Source organism: Ixodes scapularis, unplaced genomic scaffold, assembly GCF_016920785.2.
Source record: "Ixodes scapularis isolate PalLabHiFi unplaced genomic scaffold, ASM1692078v2 PGA_scaffold3__209_contigs__length_174095766, whole genome shotgun sequence".
NCBI lineage: Eukaryota > Metazoa > Arthropoda > Arachnida > Ixodida > Ixodidae > Ixodes > Ixodes scapularis.
The window spans coordinates 7,838,399-7,858,014 of record NW_024609868.1 but is presented as its reverse complement, the minus strand read 5'-3'; the positions used below and the strand labels follow the sequence as shown (position 1 = coordinate 7,858,014).

The 19,616-nt window shown below is 45.1% G+C and overlaps 1 protein-coding gene across 1 annotated transcript in view; it reads right to left on the bottom strand.

Annotated features, from left to right (window-relative positions):
- Positions 1-1,361: 1,361 nt before the first annotated feature.
- Positions 1,362-19,616, bottom strand: part of LOC8039275 (arylsulfatase B) — a 35,578-nt gene continuing 17,323 nt past the window's right edge. Inside the window, 7 exon segments of the mRNA XM_042292538.1 lie at positions 1,362-1,499; positions 3,127-3,569; positions 6,219-6,515; positions 8,687-8,810; positions 14,084-14,200; positions 14,202-14,223; positions 16,274-16,383. Of these exon segments, the coding sequence (XP_042148472.1) occupies positions 1,362-1,499; positions 3,127-3,569; positions 6,219-6,515; positions 8,687-8,810; positions 14,084-14,200; positions 14,202-14,223; positions 16,274-16,383 (1,251 nt within the window).

Below are 19,616 nucleotides of genomic sequence, written 5' to 3'. Positions count from 1 at the left end.
CCAACGTCCGTTTTTATAACATCGAATCCCGCTAGCCATTCCCACTGATATCGTCCAAGTAGACAAGATGAAGGCATACACATCTAGATCCACCCCAAGCTTATTAGCGAGTTTTAGAATAGGGGGCCCCAGAGCTTTGGGTGCCCCAAACTGCTTGGGGCATCCAACTGCGCATGCCCAGAAGTTCTGCGCATCCGCAGTTGGACGCCCCAAGCTGTTTGGGGCACCCAACGCTCTGGGGCCCCCTATTCTAAAACTCGCTAATATCGTAATCACGCAATTCGCTCTTCGGGAAGAGGGATAGGTTGTACATTTAGTTTGTTGGACATTGAAGGATTATGTATGTATAAGAGTAGAAATAGAAAGTTGTAACGAAATAGAGCACAGCGTATGTGAGGTCTTCGATTTGTCTTTCATCATCGCCTTTTAGTACTGCCAGCTAACCTGGTGCCCAGCCCAGGAAATTTTCCTAGATAGTATAACAACGCCGTTATGGTTAAACCATTACATGGCCAAGCAAAACCCTTCTACAAGCAACAATACTTTCCCCTGACGCACCAAGATTCGTCGTAGATGGAGTCAAGTTTAATAAAACACCAAAGAGAGCCATCAAGGAACACTCAGCCCTAGTTCTAGAAGAGTTGTATTCTGCGCAAATGAACAAAGGTATCCTTATCTTGAACTTTTGTTTTGAACGTACCTGCACTCCCAATCACATATGATACGGATATATTACACGGTGTCTGCAAATAAGGGCGCGAAGGAATTTTTTTCTTTATTTACCCCAAAGGGCCATGACGGGCATTACATAGGGGGGAAGCCATGGTACAAAGTGTGATACAATTGGGTCAATTGAACAAAAAATAAAAAGACACGTTTACATAGTTGGCATAAACAATGTTAAACAAGAAATCTACAATATAAATAACAGGAACACTGGATGAAAACATAACACAAAGCTCATAAAGCTAAGTTCATACATATTACTCAAAGAAGTAATGACCATATCAGGTGAAGTGATTAACGCGATTTCTCTAGGCAAGCTGTTTCATTCGAATCCCGGACAAAAGCTCACCGGACAAAACTCACAAAGTTTTTCACAGACCCGGAAAAAAGCACACCAAGAGAAAATTTTCTGTTGGTCTTACGTTTTACGTTGCGTTACGTTTTATGTTAGACACACTGCAAGTAAGGGGGAAGTTGCGGGTCACAAATTTTGCAGCTTTATCTTGAAGTGCCTCAATCAATCACTCTATCAATTAATGTTTATTTTTCCCTTTTGCTAACCAAAACAGTAGTTTTACAGTCATATTTGTTCATAAAGAGAAATACAAAACAGGAAACTACGGTTGATGCCTGCATCATAAATAAAGGTCACCCCACGAAACCCACACGTTGTCATGCAATGCAGGGTTAGATCGCATATCGAGGGGAACATTGGCAGGAGGAATAGACGACGCGTTGTAGGTGGCCAGCTTTGCTAGGAGTCGCTCCACAACCTGAAAAGAATTAGTAATTATAGGTTAGCCATACAACATTAATCACATAATTATTGTGCGTAATAAATGACATTAATTTTGCAGAATGACAATTCTGACGAAGTTACCAAATAGCTGGTTCAAGTTACATATATTTAAACTCGAGACTTATTGTGGCGTTACCCTTTTTGTTCTTCTCTTATTACCGGTTTAAAATATGTGCTTCTAATTGCCTTCTGAGAATATGTAAAATAATAGTTCCTCGACGAAAGGGTAAAAAAACAGGCGAGCTGGTGAAGAACTTCAATAGTAACCGGAGACACGGAACGATAAAAAAAAAACGGACAAAACAGCAAGTCTCAAACACAGGTTATTGTTTATTTGAATGACGAACGCTCTTATATATACGGCAACACCTTCTCCGCCAATGAAGAAACAGCTCCTCACCACTAGGTCACCAAAAGCCGGACACTAAAACAGATCCAAGCTGATTCATGATGGCCCCCTTCTTACACACCAATCAGCCACCCTGACGGCCTCGTTTGAAGGCTGAGCAGCCACAAGACATAACAGGCAACACTAGCAGATTGCTATTCTTTAAAAATAAAACCTGAACACCTTAGAGACACACAAAAAAAAAAACGCTTCATATCACTGTCCAATGCCAAGGACGGTGTGCTTACAGACTTGCCAGAGGTCAAAATACGCATAATTTCCCTCAGAACCCTCCTACCCAGGTTTCGCACAAAGGGAAAGAAAATGGTAGAAGAGTTCTGAGGCAGACCAGGTGTATTTTAACCTCTGGCAATTGTGTAAGCACACCGTGCTTGGTATTGGACGGCGATAGGAAGTGTTTTTTATGTCTCTAAGGTTGTTGTTGTTTTTGTTGTTGCTGTCTTTTTTTTTTTTGGGGGGGGGGGGGGGGAGGGGGTTAAGAATAGTAAGGGTTGTGCTATAGTGTTGCCTGTTATCGCTTGTGGCTGGTCAGCCTTGAAGAGAGGTCATCAGGGTAGCTGGTTAATGTGTAAGGAATCCCCGTGAATCATTTTGGATCTGTCTGAGTCTCCGGCTTTCGATGACCTAGTGCAAAGGAGCTGTTTTTCTTGTTTTTTTGGTGGAGAGGGTCTTGCGGCAAACTGTAAACGAATTCCTTTTCGCGAATTTCGCGATTCGCCTACAATTCGCGAAAAATAGATCCCGCGAACAATTCCAGTAAAATGTAAACACATTTGAATCTACATTGAGTTCCCACCGCGTCGCAAAAATTAGAGCCCGCTAATTATTTAAAACCTTTCGCGTTGACCTATATCGCCAAATATTCAGCACGCAAAAAATAACTCGTTGGCAGTATGCAAGAGTGTTCGTTGTTCAAATAAACTAGAAGTTGGGTTTGACACTTGTTGTTTTGTCCTTTGGAAGAATAGTTCCTCTCTGATGAAATGAGTAAACGACTTCTTCAGCATTGCACGCTCTGCCGCAACGATCCAAAAAAAAAAACTACTAAAATAGGTGCGTCATGGCTGACCAATTTTAGGAGGTAGAAAGAAAACAAGTTTGATTAGAATGTTCTTGAATTTCCCTAAACAACATCTTAATGGGAGGAAGACTGAGGTCAGTGCAGTTCTAATCATGTTGCAAAGAATGTTACCTCTGGATGTTGGTCAGCAACGTTGTTGTACTCGCAGGGGTCCTTAGACAGGTTAAACAAGCAAAGCGACTTTGTCGGCACGCACTCTCTGCTAGGGTCTCGAGCTCCACATTGGACAGGCGTTGCGTAGGCACCAGTCCTGGACCCACAAACAGGTCTTACACCGTGATGCTCCAGAACTCGTGCGACCACTGATTTTTCGCATTCTTGTCGGGGCTTGTCCGACTCCCAGTCAACGTGTCCCAAAAGTGGATACCAATTCTCGTACAGGCCTTGCTCGGCGACACCGAGCACGAGTTTGAAGTTTCCTTCGATGATGGCGGAACAATTTTCCTCCGGGTCGATGTTGATAAGGACTTCCTTTCTCGGAGCAGTTGTCTGTCTGGTCAGAGCACCCAGCTGACTCACGCCGTCGATGGCACCCAAGGAGGAAGGACTGCCTCCTGCGGTTACAATTCAGCGCAGCACGTTGTCGGAAAGTCCTCCGAAAGTTCATTTTTTGGTGTCATTATTACGAATGTGTTTTTTACAACGAACGTATGAGGATCTAGCAGACGCTCGGAGCGTAAGATGATTTTTTTTTCTTAAACCCGTTGTTGGTAAGCGCTTGCGACAATTTTGATTAACATATCTGGCGGCACCATTCACCCCGCATTGCGCGACCGCGCTACAGCTATTGCTTTCGGTTCTTCGCACATTGCGTGCGAAAAGTACGGCTTTCTTTCTTCGAAGCTCAGCGTATGCCGTGGCATTGTCAGGCTTTTCAAAGCAAACCCGTAAAGCCCGCGCCTGAGTGCTTTGTCGGTAGGGTATGTTCCGGGACCAGACGATTTGAGGCAGCCGTAAAGGTTCGTTGACAGTCTTGCGACCTCTTAGAACCTGGTGCCATGGAACCTCTTAATATATTTTACAACGAGAGGACACACTGGCTGGCGCCATCTATTGGGCAGCAGTGTTAACTTGGCAGTCTGGCATAATTTCTATTTCTCTCGCGCATTATGCGTCCAAGTTATTGCACTGAAACAAATAAGCGAACGAGACGCACTTTAAACATAAAAACAAAATTCACTGGGTAGTTAACGTATAATACAAGCAAAATGGAATGTTAAAAAAATATATTCACCTTACCACACATGTTTGAAACTTTTAATCAAAGCCGTTATTCAAGAATGAATGAAGGAATATTGCCCATTGTGCGAGATACACATGACTTCCTCATAGGTTATAACTAAAAAAAGATTCCATAGACTATCTAGCTCCTTATTTACTGAAATAAAGCCAAAATATTATTTTTCAGAAACAAATTAAAATTAAAATTTTATCCAAACATAACAAAATGTGATAGGTACGACGGCGAGAATATGGCAAATTCACTGCATGACTAGATGTCTGCGTTTGGACTGCCCAACAGCATTCAACTTATCGCTAGCTTCATCGCCTATATGGGTCGCGCACAATTACTTTAAAATGCTTCCTATTTCATGAGCGGTATTTTAAATACACCATTCATTTTTAAGTAAAATATAGCTAGACAAAAACTGAAATTTTCAGGCAGATGAAAACAAATGTAAGGAAAGCAATCGTCTTATCACGGTACCACCGTCTTTTGGAAACAGCGAGTTCACATAGAATGGAGCGTCCTTCCAGCACCCTTCAACGAAACCTTCGCGATTTGATAAGCTCTTTACGGCGATGACCAGAAGACTCTCTTGTCAATATGTTCTACATGTTAATCACATAACCACCTTCCATACACGCAGCTCTGTGGGTATCTAGCTCAACAACTGCTGGCTTCCTGCAGTGCCGTTGTTCTCCTTGACGAATAATGAATACGATTTCAACTTCACAATCACTATAACTTCCATAGTGAGATCCGGGCCCTTACAAGTTATCGGACTGTTACAGACTACGAGGAATAATTTTCTCTGAGGTGGTGAGTCCTATGTTGACTGGCGCTACCCCACCGAACCCCGGCCCAAGGGACCTCGACGGTTATCCCATATTTGCAAAATATTTAATGATTCCACTCATTATAAACATCTAGAACCGATTTAACGTGCTATTCAATTGCAGCACAAACCGCGATTAACCGAATCGGCGTAGTCACCTCAATGCATTTTACACTATGCGAAAATGCTCCTGCAGGATAAGCCTCGAGGTTCATTTGTTACTCACGCTAATGGCGCCATCGCTAGACGCATGAAACGCTGCAGCGCTTTATGCTACGATCAACATGTCCTGAGGCCGTGTGACTCTTTTGAGCTCAAATAAGTACGAGAGTTACTATGACCATTTCAGCACCAAATTAAAGAAACGCGGCCACAACGCCATACTCCACAGAAACTGAGGCCATAGGAAACTTGCTAAGAAAAAAACCTCTTTATATCAGTTTTGTCATATATTAATACCAATATCCACCCAGAAAAGAAATTAATGGTTATTTAAACATATCAAAACATATATTTTACACAAAGCATACAATCATATAAATCCCAGTTCCACAAAATCAAGATTTAGGTTTTTTTGTTTTTTTGTTTTTTCGGATGTGTTTTTTTTCCCCAACATTTGGTTTGTTTTTATTTTCACCGCTTTAATTATATCCTATTGCAAGAGTTAGCTGCTTACCCGATGTGTTTTCGAGCTCTAGTATAGTTAAACATAAAATACTAATTTGTTTTGGCGGCTCGTCTTGATCTTGTGAGCTTGCATTGTGTTTCTGTTCTATGACGAAAACATGGAACTTTTTTTACGTTATGGTTAAACTGCTTAGGGCAATTACCGATTGATAACGTTTTGCTCGGTTGTATCTAAAATAAACAGACTGTAAAACTCGCCTAATCAATAATAGCTCACCACACAGTCTCTGCTAAGGGTAGCTTTGGCTAGATAAAGGTAGCTGTAAGGTCATTGGGCTACCCGCGTGACACAGGTATAAGCGCATCGTTACAAGCATCTGCAAACCATTTCCCGGGCTCTCAAGATAAATCTCAAACCCGATTGCGCGAATATGTGTGAAGTCCCCTTATTCTCCTATTTACGCTGTATGAGACTGCTACTCCGCGACTAAACCTCGCGCAAAGTTTGTCGCTTACCCGCGAGCTCGTAGAATGTGGGCAGCCAGTCGGTGATGTGGAAGAGGCCGTCAAAGATGGAGCCCTCGGCTGCGGACAGAAGAGGACTCCAGAGAAGCGCCGGTGCTCGGACCCCTCCTTCCGAGAGTGACATCTTCTGTCCCCTGAGAGGCCATGGGGATCCACTGTTGTAAGTTTCCTCATCCGGGGCGCCGCCATTGTCCGAGCTGAAGACCACTATGCTGTTGCTCAGCATTCCTCGTTTGTCGAGAGCTTCGAATACGGCGCCTACGGACTCGTCGAGCGCAGACACCATGCCTGTAAAACGCAGGGCATGTACCAAGAAGAGAAAAAACACCATAAGCATTTTGATCGCACCTACCAAATCATATACTGTAGTATGCACAATATTAAGGAATGAAAGATCGCCATTTTCATTTTACATGCGGGGAAATATACAAATTTTCAAGATAAATATTTTTAGAGTGGATGCGTTCTAGGTGACTCAGGAATGGTTTCGGGCAGTGTTATATTTTAGCAAGCATATTACAGTTTAAAATCAAGTAGTGCACACTGTGCAGGCAATGATCATAGGCAGATTCCCTGCTGGACCAGATTATGGGTATTTCGAGAAAGTTTGGGAGTCTTCGCTCACACGGTCGCACGGGACTACTAATTGTACACCGAGTATCCTAGCTGCTGCTAAATAGAATGTTCAATGCGCGCCGTAAAACCGCATTTTCTATCACATGCACAGCATTTATACATTCCCTAACCACATGCCGTCTTGCGCAACAGTCGTGATTTTAACATTCAAAACGCGACTAAGTTCCCTTTGTTTTCTTCGTTGCATTACAATGATTACTTAACATTTTGATACGCTTCCAGAGGCAGAACATGTACGTCACCACAGGGTAAATAACTTTTGTCACAGTACCCCGTGATGCATGTTGGGAATATTATAAAAAAAACTTTCACCCTTTCCGCTCTGGTAAGGAATGAAGACCAGCGTAGCTGTACTAGGGTGAGAATGAAGTAATGGCCGGCCGCAAGTCGGCAAGCCAGAGTGGAAAGGCTGGAGAGGTGGCCGCCATCTGTGAGCGACGGGGGCAACCAGACGACCGGCAAGCCGGTTGTCTGTTTGCCGCTGTCACTCATAGATGGCGGTAGCTGTTCAGAGTTATGTGTCATAATTTGTTTGTGACGGACACGATGGAAACCAGCCCTTAAGAGCTTTGCCGTAAAACCAATGTATCTTAATGTTCCGAAATGTATGTTCGCTCGCGGTACATAGAACGTTCATGAATTATTCGGGAAGATGAGCGCGTCAGCACGAATGTCCATGATTGCACAAACACGGCAAACGGGGACATAAATAAGCGATATACTCCGTTTCATGTTACGACAGCAGCCAACGCCACGATCCGACGGAGCCAATCAGGGAGCGCAAAAAGGTGCATCGTCAAGCCGCTCGTCATTTTTGTGTCGTTATTATCACGGGCCAAACAAATCACTCGGCGCAGAAACAAGCCCAAGATCACGGCACAATCACGATGTGTGATTGTCCTACACGCGATGGAGCCTTTGCTGCTATGGGTTAAACTCAACGTTTTATCAACGTTTCTGCTACGTTATTTTTTATTTTAAACAAGGTATGGTAAATTGCTGGGCACTTATGTAGCATTCGTTAAACGTTTTACCATCACAATCGTTTAGCGATACTCCGAGTTTCCAAACGCCAGACGTCTACGTTCACGGCGCTCTTCCTCAGCTACACTCTAAAAAAGGCCTGTGCATCCGCTTTCCCTCACAATACTCGGAGAGCCAATCACGGCAATTTACGAAGGCAGCTTGGTGAATGACGATGCCGCAACATATGTTTAAACAAAAAAACTTAGTCTGAGTTGTGACATTAGGCAATGCAAGCGTGACGTTTTGCATTGCTTAATGTCACAACTCAGACTGCGTTTTTTGGTCTAAGCATATGGTTCGGCATCGTTATTCGCCGAGGTGCCTTCGTAGGTTGCCATGATTGGCTCTCCGAGTGTTGTGAGGGAAAGCGGATACACAGGTTTTTTTTTTAGAGTGTAGTTTAACTCGTACCACGTGTACACTTGATAAGTGTTCCTAGAATAAAGCGACACTATCACTAATCCGACTGATAATCCAGGCGATCTTCCAGAACCTTCCATACTCTCGAGCTCCTCTCCCTCGGTGCGCACAGGTGGTCGAGATCCTCCTCGCCTACCCCTCAGGTCGCATGACCTCCCCGTTAACCAATCGAGCATCGAGCCTCGCAGCCACGCTTTTATCCAGCCATCAGGAAATGCCGAGCATCTAGCCATAGGACGTTTCACGTTAATATTTTGAGGATATTTTCAAGATAGACTGTCAGTCCCAAAGACGCATTTTGCATTCTGTCATAAATTAAATTAAGAGCAATGGCGGGTACGAGAAGGCCATCATAATCTTTGTCGGGGGCGACATACCAGCATACAAAGTCCTATTTTTAGAGCCGATGTCCCGGTACTGCTCGGTGTAGGTTTCAGGCACTTCGAGTCTGACGAAGTTGCCCGAGTGAGGAGCTTGATGGGCCAGATACAGGAACAGTGGCTGCCGGTCGTCATGCGAAAAACATACAAGACAAACGGGATGGAGACATAAGGCACGAGAAGGGCGAACTTCTCTATGGGCGTGTTCACACTTGTGGATCCGCAGGTGAATCGGCGGGGAAATTGACGCCAGGAGAGGGGGGCACCTCGCCGGCGACAGAATATTCGATCGCGGCAGCGATCGGTCCGGGACCGATATTTCCCGCCCAAACCAAAATGTTTTCACGCCGCCGCAGCGAATGGGAACGCAGGGGGGAAACGCACAGAGGACGCACGGCGCTGGACGGCGTCACACCCTGGCCGAATCGCCCGAGTTGTTTTTGGTTGCCGCCGGAGTTGTCGGAGTTCCCAAGCCTCGGCAGTAGCGAAATCTGGGCGTCCACGCCAATACAGCGCAGACGAACTAAGGGAGTGGAAGAACGGCATTCATGCTTTCGCATTCACAACTCATAAGAAGTGCTTTAATGTCCTCGGAATTTTTTGTTTCGGAGTGCACGAAAGCGCGTCTCCCGGCAAGGGCTCGTGACATTGACAGTGCTAAAACGGCATCTTCTTATTGCTTACTCTTATTTTTTCAGACAACATGTGCAGTGGGCATCAGGTGCACAAAACTCCTGTGTTTAAAGCGGCTCGTTAACTCTTTGGCGTGGCTCAGTGGTGATGCCTCTGCTTTACACGCGACGGACGAAGGTTCGATTCCCGCGGGTGGAGGGCAATCTTTTTCAACAATTTGACAACGTCGACGACGGACGGCCTACATCGTCAGTTAAAACTACTAAATCAAAGAATACTCGTACTAGTACTATGCTCCATTCACCCTTAAGCTGAGACTAGAAGCACCGGGTTCAGCGCGAGCCGCTGGGTTCCGCAGAGCTTTGGTTGCGCGCGCCTGCGCGTTCCCACTTGCGTTAGCAAGGGCAGAGGTAGGCAGTTACAACATCAACCACATATGTCATTTCCAGTGGAGAGAAGAGCCTATAAAAGTTATTGCTATAAAACGGTGTTTTTCTTGTTTATTTTTAAAGCTGTGCATCGCGATTTGATATTACATTTTTAATATGAAAAAAAGCCGCGCATTAATGGCATTCTCAAATTTTCTGGGATACTTAGAGGAGTACGGAAAGTGAGTTATCGCCCTGACATGACGAACTGCAGAACGTTTTCAGATCTTCCTTAAATTTCGACACAAGAACGCTGTCACTGCCCATTCTCGTGTCTAAAGTCGGTGCAGTTTCAAAGCATGTGTGCGACACCAGTACGTACGTTTTCTTGGCAGTTTTGATTGTTTCATTATGTATTCCTTACCGCATCTCTCTCTACAGCATGCCAGCCCAAGAAGTGAAAAAAACATTATGGGTATATGTAACATATAATGAGACAAAAAGTTTTGTGACTTGTCGCTTGCCGATCGTTTTATGTAATGACGGAGCGAGGAAAACTCCTATTTCCCAGGGTTGCACGCAAGCCCGAGAAACTGCTATGTCCCAAGGTAAGAACCCATCAAAACGCAGAGACTACATCAAGATCCTAATAGATACCAGACTGGATGGCGAGTGAAGCAAATGTGTAAGCGCATTGTGTGACGTGCGAAAAATTTGTTGTCTCCCCGATCTTACACATTTTCACCATAATTATTTTAAGCTGAGGCTGGGGCAGAACGAGGACTTTGTTTTACTGTTGAAGAGAAAGTAACAGGGAGAGACAGCTACTTCTTTGTCTGTCTCTCTAACTTTCTATTCAATTCCAAATAAATTGTGTCCTTCTGCCCCAGTCTTGGGTTAATATAATCATGTTAAACTTCCACCAGTTCGCCCGCGCACTGGCCGTAATGTCGTTTTATTAGTTTGTGTTTAATTTAATTTATTAAATGTAGCCCCCCTCCAAAAAGAAAAGAAAGTAATCACCTAAGTCAACGCAAAGTTTCCAAAGAGCTCAAACTGCTTCATACGCCTGGTCAGGATAATTTTCAGTATAACGTGTTCTCCTAAAAAAAAAAAATGCATACTGCCTTTCTTTTTCACCTTAAAAATAAACTACACATCGCCGAACGTGCATTCTCCTCCCAAACGTAAAACTAGCTATCCGAACCAGGTGCCAAAGTTACAAAACTAACCGTTGCCTCAATAAGTAATTTTCTTAAGATTGTCAGGTGAATAATGGTGCCAATATTTCGCCCGTTTTCGGTAACTGGCTCCATAGAGGTCCAAGTATTCGAGACCTCTGTCCGCCGCCATTTTCCCATTGCATGTTTCGAGTAAACACGTATAACGTTTGACTAAGATTACGGTTAGCTCTGAAACTTTGGCAGCTCGTTCGAACCACTTGCACTACACTTGGGTGGAGAATGAGCGTTCGCCGATGCGTAGTTTATTTTTGCGGTGAGAAAAACACTGTAAATTGCTATTTGGGGCACCCTCTACATTGCGGCTCCTGATATATGGCTATCGCAGCCATACAACTTGTATGTTGCGGGTTGGCTTTGACTTCACTTGGTAAAACAGTAACAAAAGCAAAAACAGGAACACGTGACGTAGTTTAGTATTGTCATCCAAGTAACCAGCTACAGTGCTCCGGTGCTTTTTGTCTTAAAAAAGTGAGCGATTTCACAGTTAGTTAGTTTTTTATTGTTGTTTTTTGCATTAACTTGTGCGTTGAATATACGCCAGATGTGGAAACGGAAAAGGAACGCACATACTGAGGCATCATACCCTCTTTATTGCTGAACACGTAGACCGACTAAATTGTGGCGAATGGTTTCCCGCTGCAAACCTTCAGCAGACAAACACTTACCGAAGTGTATGTTCGGTTGGCATTTTGTTTTCTTCCCGCCTTTTACACTGTTCTTTCTTCAACTATAATATACAAAACACGGGTATCTGCCTGAAAGACTGCCTACGTCGTATTATGCTGCAGTCTGGCAGCTCATACGGCTGTTACTGTTTAGTTTTAGACTCCCAGAATTGACGCGATGACCGATGCTTATTTCGGCGATGACAAACAAAAAAGATGGCTTTTTGCTTTATTTTTTTTTCTGTGTGTTTACACTTAGTTTTTGTTTCTCAGCAAATTATCTACAGTCGTCGGTGTAAGATACGAAAAATATAAACATCGCATTCTGTCGCGCTCTCCACCGCCGTTTTAAGAATGATAACAGGACTGCAGTCATAATAAAGCACTGAGACATCTGGGCCTCTAAACTCGTCAAACACAAAGTTGGGGCCGAAGTTGACGGAGCGCACCAATTGGCCTATCCCGACGATGACTTCGCGCTTTTTTCGCCAACGTCCAACCGGCGCGTTCCGCAAACTTTCGGCTCAAACTTTGTGTTTCACGAGTTTAGGGCCCCTGGCAAAAGAATTGAAGGTGACCTAGCTTTAATTTCTGCTGCAACATCGCTATCATTAACTTTTATTGTTAGGCGGCAGCTTTCGCCCACCACCTAATTGTTGTATTTAACAGTTGAGCGCACTGTACTTTTTTTTTTTAGAGCGCAGCTGATAGGCGCCGGTTTCCGGCTTGAACGGCGTCGGAGTCGCCGTCGACGTCGGCGTAACCGCGCGTTGCATTATGGGACGTTTTGCATAATGACGTCACACGTGACGTCACGTGTGACGTCACGAGTCAACGTTACTAAAACACTCAGTTGGGAAACTCCCACAGAGACAGCTTTGAAAAAGTGGCCCCAATCTGTCTCCGAGCACCGAGCTAATGACGAACACAACACCACCATTTCTCCCGCAGCGGTCACTCGAGGAACTGCACGTGACTATTTTGGCTTTAAGAACAGATACAGCGGTAGAGATACAGCGGTAGAGGAAGACGCGCCGCGTTTAGCTACCGAAGTTAAAATGCACCTAGGGCGGGACGCGCCAGCTGAAAGGCCCGCTGAGGCATGGTTGTATAAAAACAATATTAATTGTGCCGCAAAACCCTGCAAACTAAAGATTTTAAAAACATAACGCGCCCCTCTTTTTTACTAAACTCCAATAAATTTCATACAAAAAGAGTCTTTTTTTGTTTGTTTTTACGCAAAAACAGGCTTTCAAAAAGCTCAAGGTGACCACAGTACAGACAAATGATAAAGAGTGGCGCTGTTGTCGCATTTAGCTCGGTCTCGGTGGACGCCAGCGACCCAGGTTTCGACGGCGAGTTTCCCAACTGAGTGTTTTAGTAACGTTGTCACGACTTAAGTCACCAGTGACGTCACCGCGCGTTGCGTTATGGGTAAATTTCCCTGCTAAACTTTGCCGAAACAATTCCCCGCTATATTTAGCTGAAAAATTTCCCCGCTAAATATAGCTGAAAAATTTCCCCTCAAAAATTAGCGGGAAAGTTTCCCCACTATATATTGTGGAAGAATTCCCCGCTAAATTCAGCGCAAAAGTTTTTCTCTAAATTTAGCCGAAAATTTTCCAGCTAAATTTAGCGGGAATATTTGTTCGCTGAATTCAGCGGAAACATTTTCCCGCTGCATTTAGCGAAACAATTTCCCCGCTGAATTTTTCGAAAAACATTTCCCCGCTAAATTTAGCGGAAAAATCTAACCGCTAAATTTAGTGAAAATATTCCTCCCTAAATTTAGCAAATAAAATTACCCGGTCGAAAACTAATTTCCCCGCTGTTTAGCGAGGAAATTAGTGGAACATTTCCCGGATAAATTTAGTGGGGAATTTTTTCCGCAAAATTTAGGGGAAATTTAGCGAAAATTTTCCGCCAAATGGGAGGGAAGCAGGAGAGGAGGAGGGAAGGGTACGGATGAGGAGGAGGGGCATACCCTTCTTTCCGTACCTTCCCCTCCTCCTCCTCGAGAGCTGCGCTCTAATTCGGCGTTACAGGGGATTGTAAACGTCTTTTATTCTTTTTTTGTTGCGGCTTAACTTCAAATTTGTGAGATAATTCTGCAGTTTATTTGGATTTCCATGTTTGTTACCTGTACCCCTAGAACGCAGTGAAGGGAAAATTAAACTATATATAAAAAAACCAAGTAAACTCTCAACTTAACTTTACTTGACCGACGTCACGCAGCTTATATATTAAACGAATTGTTTATTGTTTGCTTTTTCTGCGTGTTCTTCTTCAAACATAACACTGCGTTAAAAAAAAAGCGCGAGCGCGCATTTTTGAAAAGCGCTTTTCTAGAGCACGTTTTCGTGCCACCAGATAATTTTGCAAAGTCGAGCTAGTGCTTCGATACGCTGCGTGTAATCTGTCGTATGCAGCGAAGCAGTGAAATGTACATATCATCAGCATCGTGCTTCATTTCTTCTTTCTCACCTTTTCGTCCGGGTGGTTCATGATGAGTTTTGTGGCTTCGTCGGTCAGCAAGTGTGTCAGATACTTTCCGGAATCGAAGTGGGAGGCACGAAAATCGCGCCGGAAGTCCAGTCCTGAAGGGATGCGTGGCAGGTCCACTCCTGATGTGCGTAACATTTCTACGAAAAAATCCTTCGAAGAAAAGCAAAAAAAAAAAAAAAAAGTCTCAACCTTTGTTTGCAGAAACCGAAAACGAAGGCAAGAGCAAGTGCAACGACATCGGTAACGACAGTTTCTCTATCTTTCAAGCTGCCTCTGTGCTGGTATTCACCTCGGGAACCGCAGCGGCTCCTCTCGGAACGTTCGCCATTTTTTTCCTTCGTCTCGTTATATTGAGTCATACACTCTAAAAAAGGCCTGCGCGTCCACTTACCCGAAAAAAACTCAAAATATCTCACATGCGATAGCCGATGCAGCACCTGACACCAAACTTACCGATGCGAATGACGAAGATGACAAACCTACCACTGTATGGGTTAAAGTACCAACAACCTTAAAAATGATGAGCCCTATGCGGTCTTTGATAGAGTTACACGTTAAACATTAACGAGGAACATGTTATATAATTTTACAAACAAATTGGAACATCCAAAGTATTATAGTTTAATGTTTTCTGGCGCAAGACAAATGAAATCATTTTTTTTTTTTGTTTATATATATATAGAACCTGGTTATGCTACTATAATTTCCCTGTAGTTAGAAGGTGCAGCGAATCCTGACAATGTAATTAGACAACCGCAGACAATCAGATTTGGCCGTTAGCCGCTAGGAAGACCAAGGAACGGATCACGAAGTAACAAGCCTGAAAGTAGTAAGTGGCTTACTATGCTCGACTTTCTTACTTTTTTTCCTATTTCTTTACTACGTTCTCTTAAGCTGCCAGTCACTATAGTGACCAAATTATTTCGGGCTGTTGCAGAGTAGGGTGCTTAATACGACGGAAGGTTGGCTTTTATAAATAATAGTTTAACGATTTACTAACACACAGAAATCCCCACCTAATAAAGCGTAGTAATTTAGCGGCTCACTCCGAAATTGAATGCTAGTTTATAAAGGGCGAGCTCTGACACCCAGATTATCCCACGTTCTGCTGAATATTGGTGGACCTCGTGTGAGCTTATAACACCTGTGCCAAATGGTGAAGCGCAGTGACTAAGAAATGGCGGTTTTGACGAGGTCCTCTCATCGCACCGCAGCCAATGGGGTTGCTCTATTAGCCGGTACAAAATGCCGAAAAATGAATCACGACGCACGAAGCGCGTAGATAATAAGCCTTCTTAAGCCATGACTGACTATTGGAAGCGTGCGATGGAACAGTGGCGCCACAATGCGGCTCCTTGCAGAACCAGTTCGTGTAGAACACGGCCGCGGACAAGCATGGACATCCTGCAGTAGCAGATAATCTTCGGTTGTAATGAATGTTAGCTTATCCGAGCGCTGCGGTGTACAAAACGTTCGGGGCCACATTCGGCGCTAACTTCTTTTATACGAGTCCCGGAAATTGAGAGCACAGGTCCCCCACATGTCCCGGAGAAAATCGTCGCGATCATCTCAATCCCAGCACGTCTACTAGATCATCCCGCGAGCGAAGACCAATACGAAAAATACTTCTCACGCAGATTGTATCAATTCCCGGCAGCGATAAGTGTCGTCTCGTAGTGATTTCGGAACCGTCAAACACACAAACGCTTCGTATAGAGTTTCTTCCGGCGCAGATAAACGAAAAACGTGGCGGTACACTGGAGTTGTTGCCGTTCACGTTGCAACTGCGGGACACACGTAGGGGTCGAATGGCGAAAAACCCGCCCAGAGCCACGCTGGACCGGGGTAGGTTTCGAATGTCAAGGTGCCAAACCTTTACTTCAAACTTTCAAAGCAAGATCGGGAAATACGGCCGCGGGAAAACAGCGACGGGGGCGAAAATGCTGCATTAGAAAAAGCCGGATCACGTCAGAGCCGTAAGCGCTTCTCTATGCGGCGTGTACCGTTGAACCTGTATTTGGCGGCGCTGCCACCAATCTGTCGAGGCTTGGCGCCGCACCCCCCTTAATGTGTCGCACGCTACACGCTCTCAATAGGAACACCGTATGCTAAGTATACCATCCAATGCCAAGGACTGTCCAGGGCGTATAGCTAAGCTCAGTTACCTGCATTGTCTTTTCGTGAGAGTAGTAGTCGACGAAGCAGCCCCAACTCCCGACGTGAGTTCGGAAACCACGCATTGTGGGCGTGTACTCTTTCTTGTAGAATCCCAGGTGCCACTGAAAGTACAGAGGATACCTGTAAGGTGCCTGGTGTCTTAATGCCTTGAAGCCAAGTTTTGCTGTCTCGTTTTAAACGTTCATCCCTAAAAGAGGAAATTTCACGCTACAAAGAGAGGGGGAGTTAGACACACCGCAAAACGTTCAATAGTCACCCAGATTTTTTTTTTAATGACCCCCTTATCTCATTGTGTGTCTAGAAAAACTACTCTTCCGAGACGAAAACATAAATTGAGCTAGATATTGGGCTTGCTTAATTCTTCTCGTGGCTCTTCTGAGCGCGCGTCCAGTCTAGGAGTTCACAGCGGAAGTCCACGTGCGACACCTAAAGGAAGCGCTTCGATCCAACTGATGTTCCAGCCAGTGGCGCCTCACCGCGGGGCCACTGTCTCGTCGCACGCTTAGAATTATCACTCCGCAGCCAATCCGATGGCAGCCTTACTCATTATGAACGCCAAACAACGAATCAAGCAGTGAGAAGTATAAGCATAATGAGCCAGTCCGTTCTCACTGACAAAGCAAGAACGGCGTGGCTTATCATGTTCCTGCTTCTCCCTGCGTAATTCGTTCTTCGGCGTTCATAATAAGTAAGGTGCGACTTGACTGGTTGCGGAGTGAGAATGGTAAGCGCGCGACAACACAGTGGCTACGCGGTGCGGCTCCCAGCAGTGCCATTTGGCGCAGACATCACTTGGGTTGGTGGTCACCCTTTAGGTGTCGCATGCCCTCTATTCAAGTCTACACCCCCAGCCCCCCCCCCCCCCCCCCCCCGGGCATTCCGCCGATACTACACGTAGGTTTCACGTGACGTCACTTTCCTATTCCCACCCGCCGGCCGCCATTACCAGGTACTGAGAAGCAAACACGGACGCCGCCACCGCTGGTGCGCTGCTCGATTGCGACATCGCTACGGCGTGTGCCATCCTGCTGTCTCAAAAAGGCCTGCACGTCTACTTAACCGAAAAACGCTCGAAGAGCCAATTTCTGCGATCTACGAAATCAGCTCAGCGAATGATGAGGTCTAGAAATCAAAATTAAATCTGCGCTGTGACTCTACGCAATGCAAGCATGACACTTTGCATTGCGCAATGCCACAGCGCAGAATTGGTTTTTAGGTCTAAACGGATGTTCCGCCTCATCATTCGCTGAGATAGTTTCGTGGATCGAAGAAATTGCCTGAGTGTTTTGCGGGTAAATGGACGCGCAGGCATTTTTTTAGAGTGTGCGTATGACCTTTCTATATCCATTTATATGCATGACTACAACATAAAGTTCCCATTCGAAATGCAGGGTCACGGAAGTGAACATTTTAATTCAAAAGATATATACAATGTATTATGCAAACCGGCAATCTCTTAAAGGGCGGAGGTTGTTCAGCACGTTCTTGCCAGCCGCTGGGTGGGCACCCAGTCGGGGTTCGCATCGTGCATGAGAGTCGAATGTTTGCCCGTACATTAAAAGGCGTGCCTGTACTTGAGGTATTAAACGTCGCAGCGTCTGAGCTGCACTAACTCGCGCCGTCGCCGAAACACTATAAACATAAGTGGGCTACGTTCACCACATAGATAAGGAAGCTCGATGACAAAGAGAGCAGCGGCGGGTGTCCGTAATCTGGTAGGAGGCCCGTCAGTTCCTGCAGCGTGACACACCCAGACACTGTAAAGCTGCCTTAACCGTGGTGACAAAGCGCACATAGGTTTCAGCAATCCATGTATTGCGGATGACACATACGTATACTCCTTAACGAGAATGAAGCAACGACCACAGGCGTGGTCGTCGTCGAGGTTCTTCAAAGCCTTCCCGTGTAGGCGAGCAAGAGCTCCGGTTTTCTTCGGACATCGATTTTGTGCGCTGAAACTATCGGTGTATCACTTTCGGCAAACATTGCAGCCTTCTATATATTTGGCATTGTGTTACTCTCCCTTGCGGAAAACTTGCGTCTGCTGCGACAACTGAGCTTCGCACATATCGGCATTACTGCACTCCCGTGACTGCAAGAGCACATAACGCGAAACGTGAAAGAAACGCGCCCACCGAAAACGATGCAGCAGCGGCCAGCGCTGCCGGCGGCGGCCTGAAACTGAAACTACGTCAGTACCTGGTGACGGCGGCAACATATCCCATAAGCCCCGGCAGTGACGTCCGTGAAAACTATGTAATGAGGACGGGATGTTTCGGCGGTGAACGTTTAGGCCACGCTCACGCTGCTAATATATCGTTCAAGAACAGTCTGCATACACTGTCTGAGGCGTGTTTTTAGAGCGCAGTTCTTAGACGACCATTCCCTTATTTACCGGCATCGGCGTAACCGCTAAATGCGGGACCTTGCGCCTAAGAGTCCCATATTGCAACACTGCGCACGTTGCATTATGGGGTCCCCACCGTACCCCGATATAGTCCTCCATGTGTTACCGTCAAACAAAAACTACAAAAATAATCAATATATATACATATATATATATATATATATAAAACTGAGAAGAAAAAAACCCTTAGTGAAAAACAGCAACAACGGACGATTTAATCTTCGACGTTTCGGCCGGAGTCCGGCCTTCGTCAGGAAGGCCGGACTCCGGCCGAAACGTCGAAGGTTAAATCGTCCGTTGTTGCTGTTTTTCACTAAGGGTTTTTTTCTTCTCAGTTTTATACATACGCCTTCGGCCTCGCGCCACCATGCCCGTTATATATATATATATATATATATATATATATTGCCGCGTCCGAATAGCTGAGAAAGCGGCGTGCTATAGACTCCCACGCCGCTCGCTACTGGGCTTTAATCCCCGCCAGCGGTCGCCCTTTTATCTTTCTTTTGTTTGCATGACTGGAATGTTCTGGATGACTCGAGAATATTCTTGTTTGTTCGAGCTGGGAAACTTCTAGATACCCACCCGCTTACAAAAGGGGCTTCGCATAGCTGCCTCAGTCAGTCGTCCTTCCCTCGCCGTCATAGAATGTCTAGTGGTTGTTACTTTATGTTTGTCGGCTCAAGTTCGTCGCATTAAACATTCATTTTAAGTTTTTGTAATGAAGTTCATGTTCTTATTTCTGACAATATATTACTTCCAAATTATTTACGATGGTATATCGCAAAAGCATAATACCTCAAGAGCTCCGCTCTAATTTCGCATTACAGAGAAGGGTAGCACTATTTTGTTACATTGGTCATACACTAACTTTGTGCAGACGTCTGTGAAGCGTACGTGTGGAACGAACATGCTTCGAAAACTCTT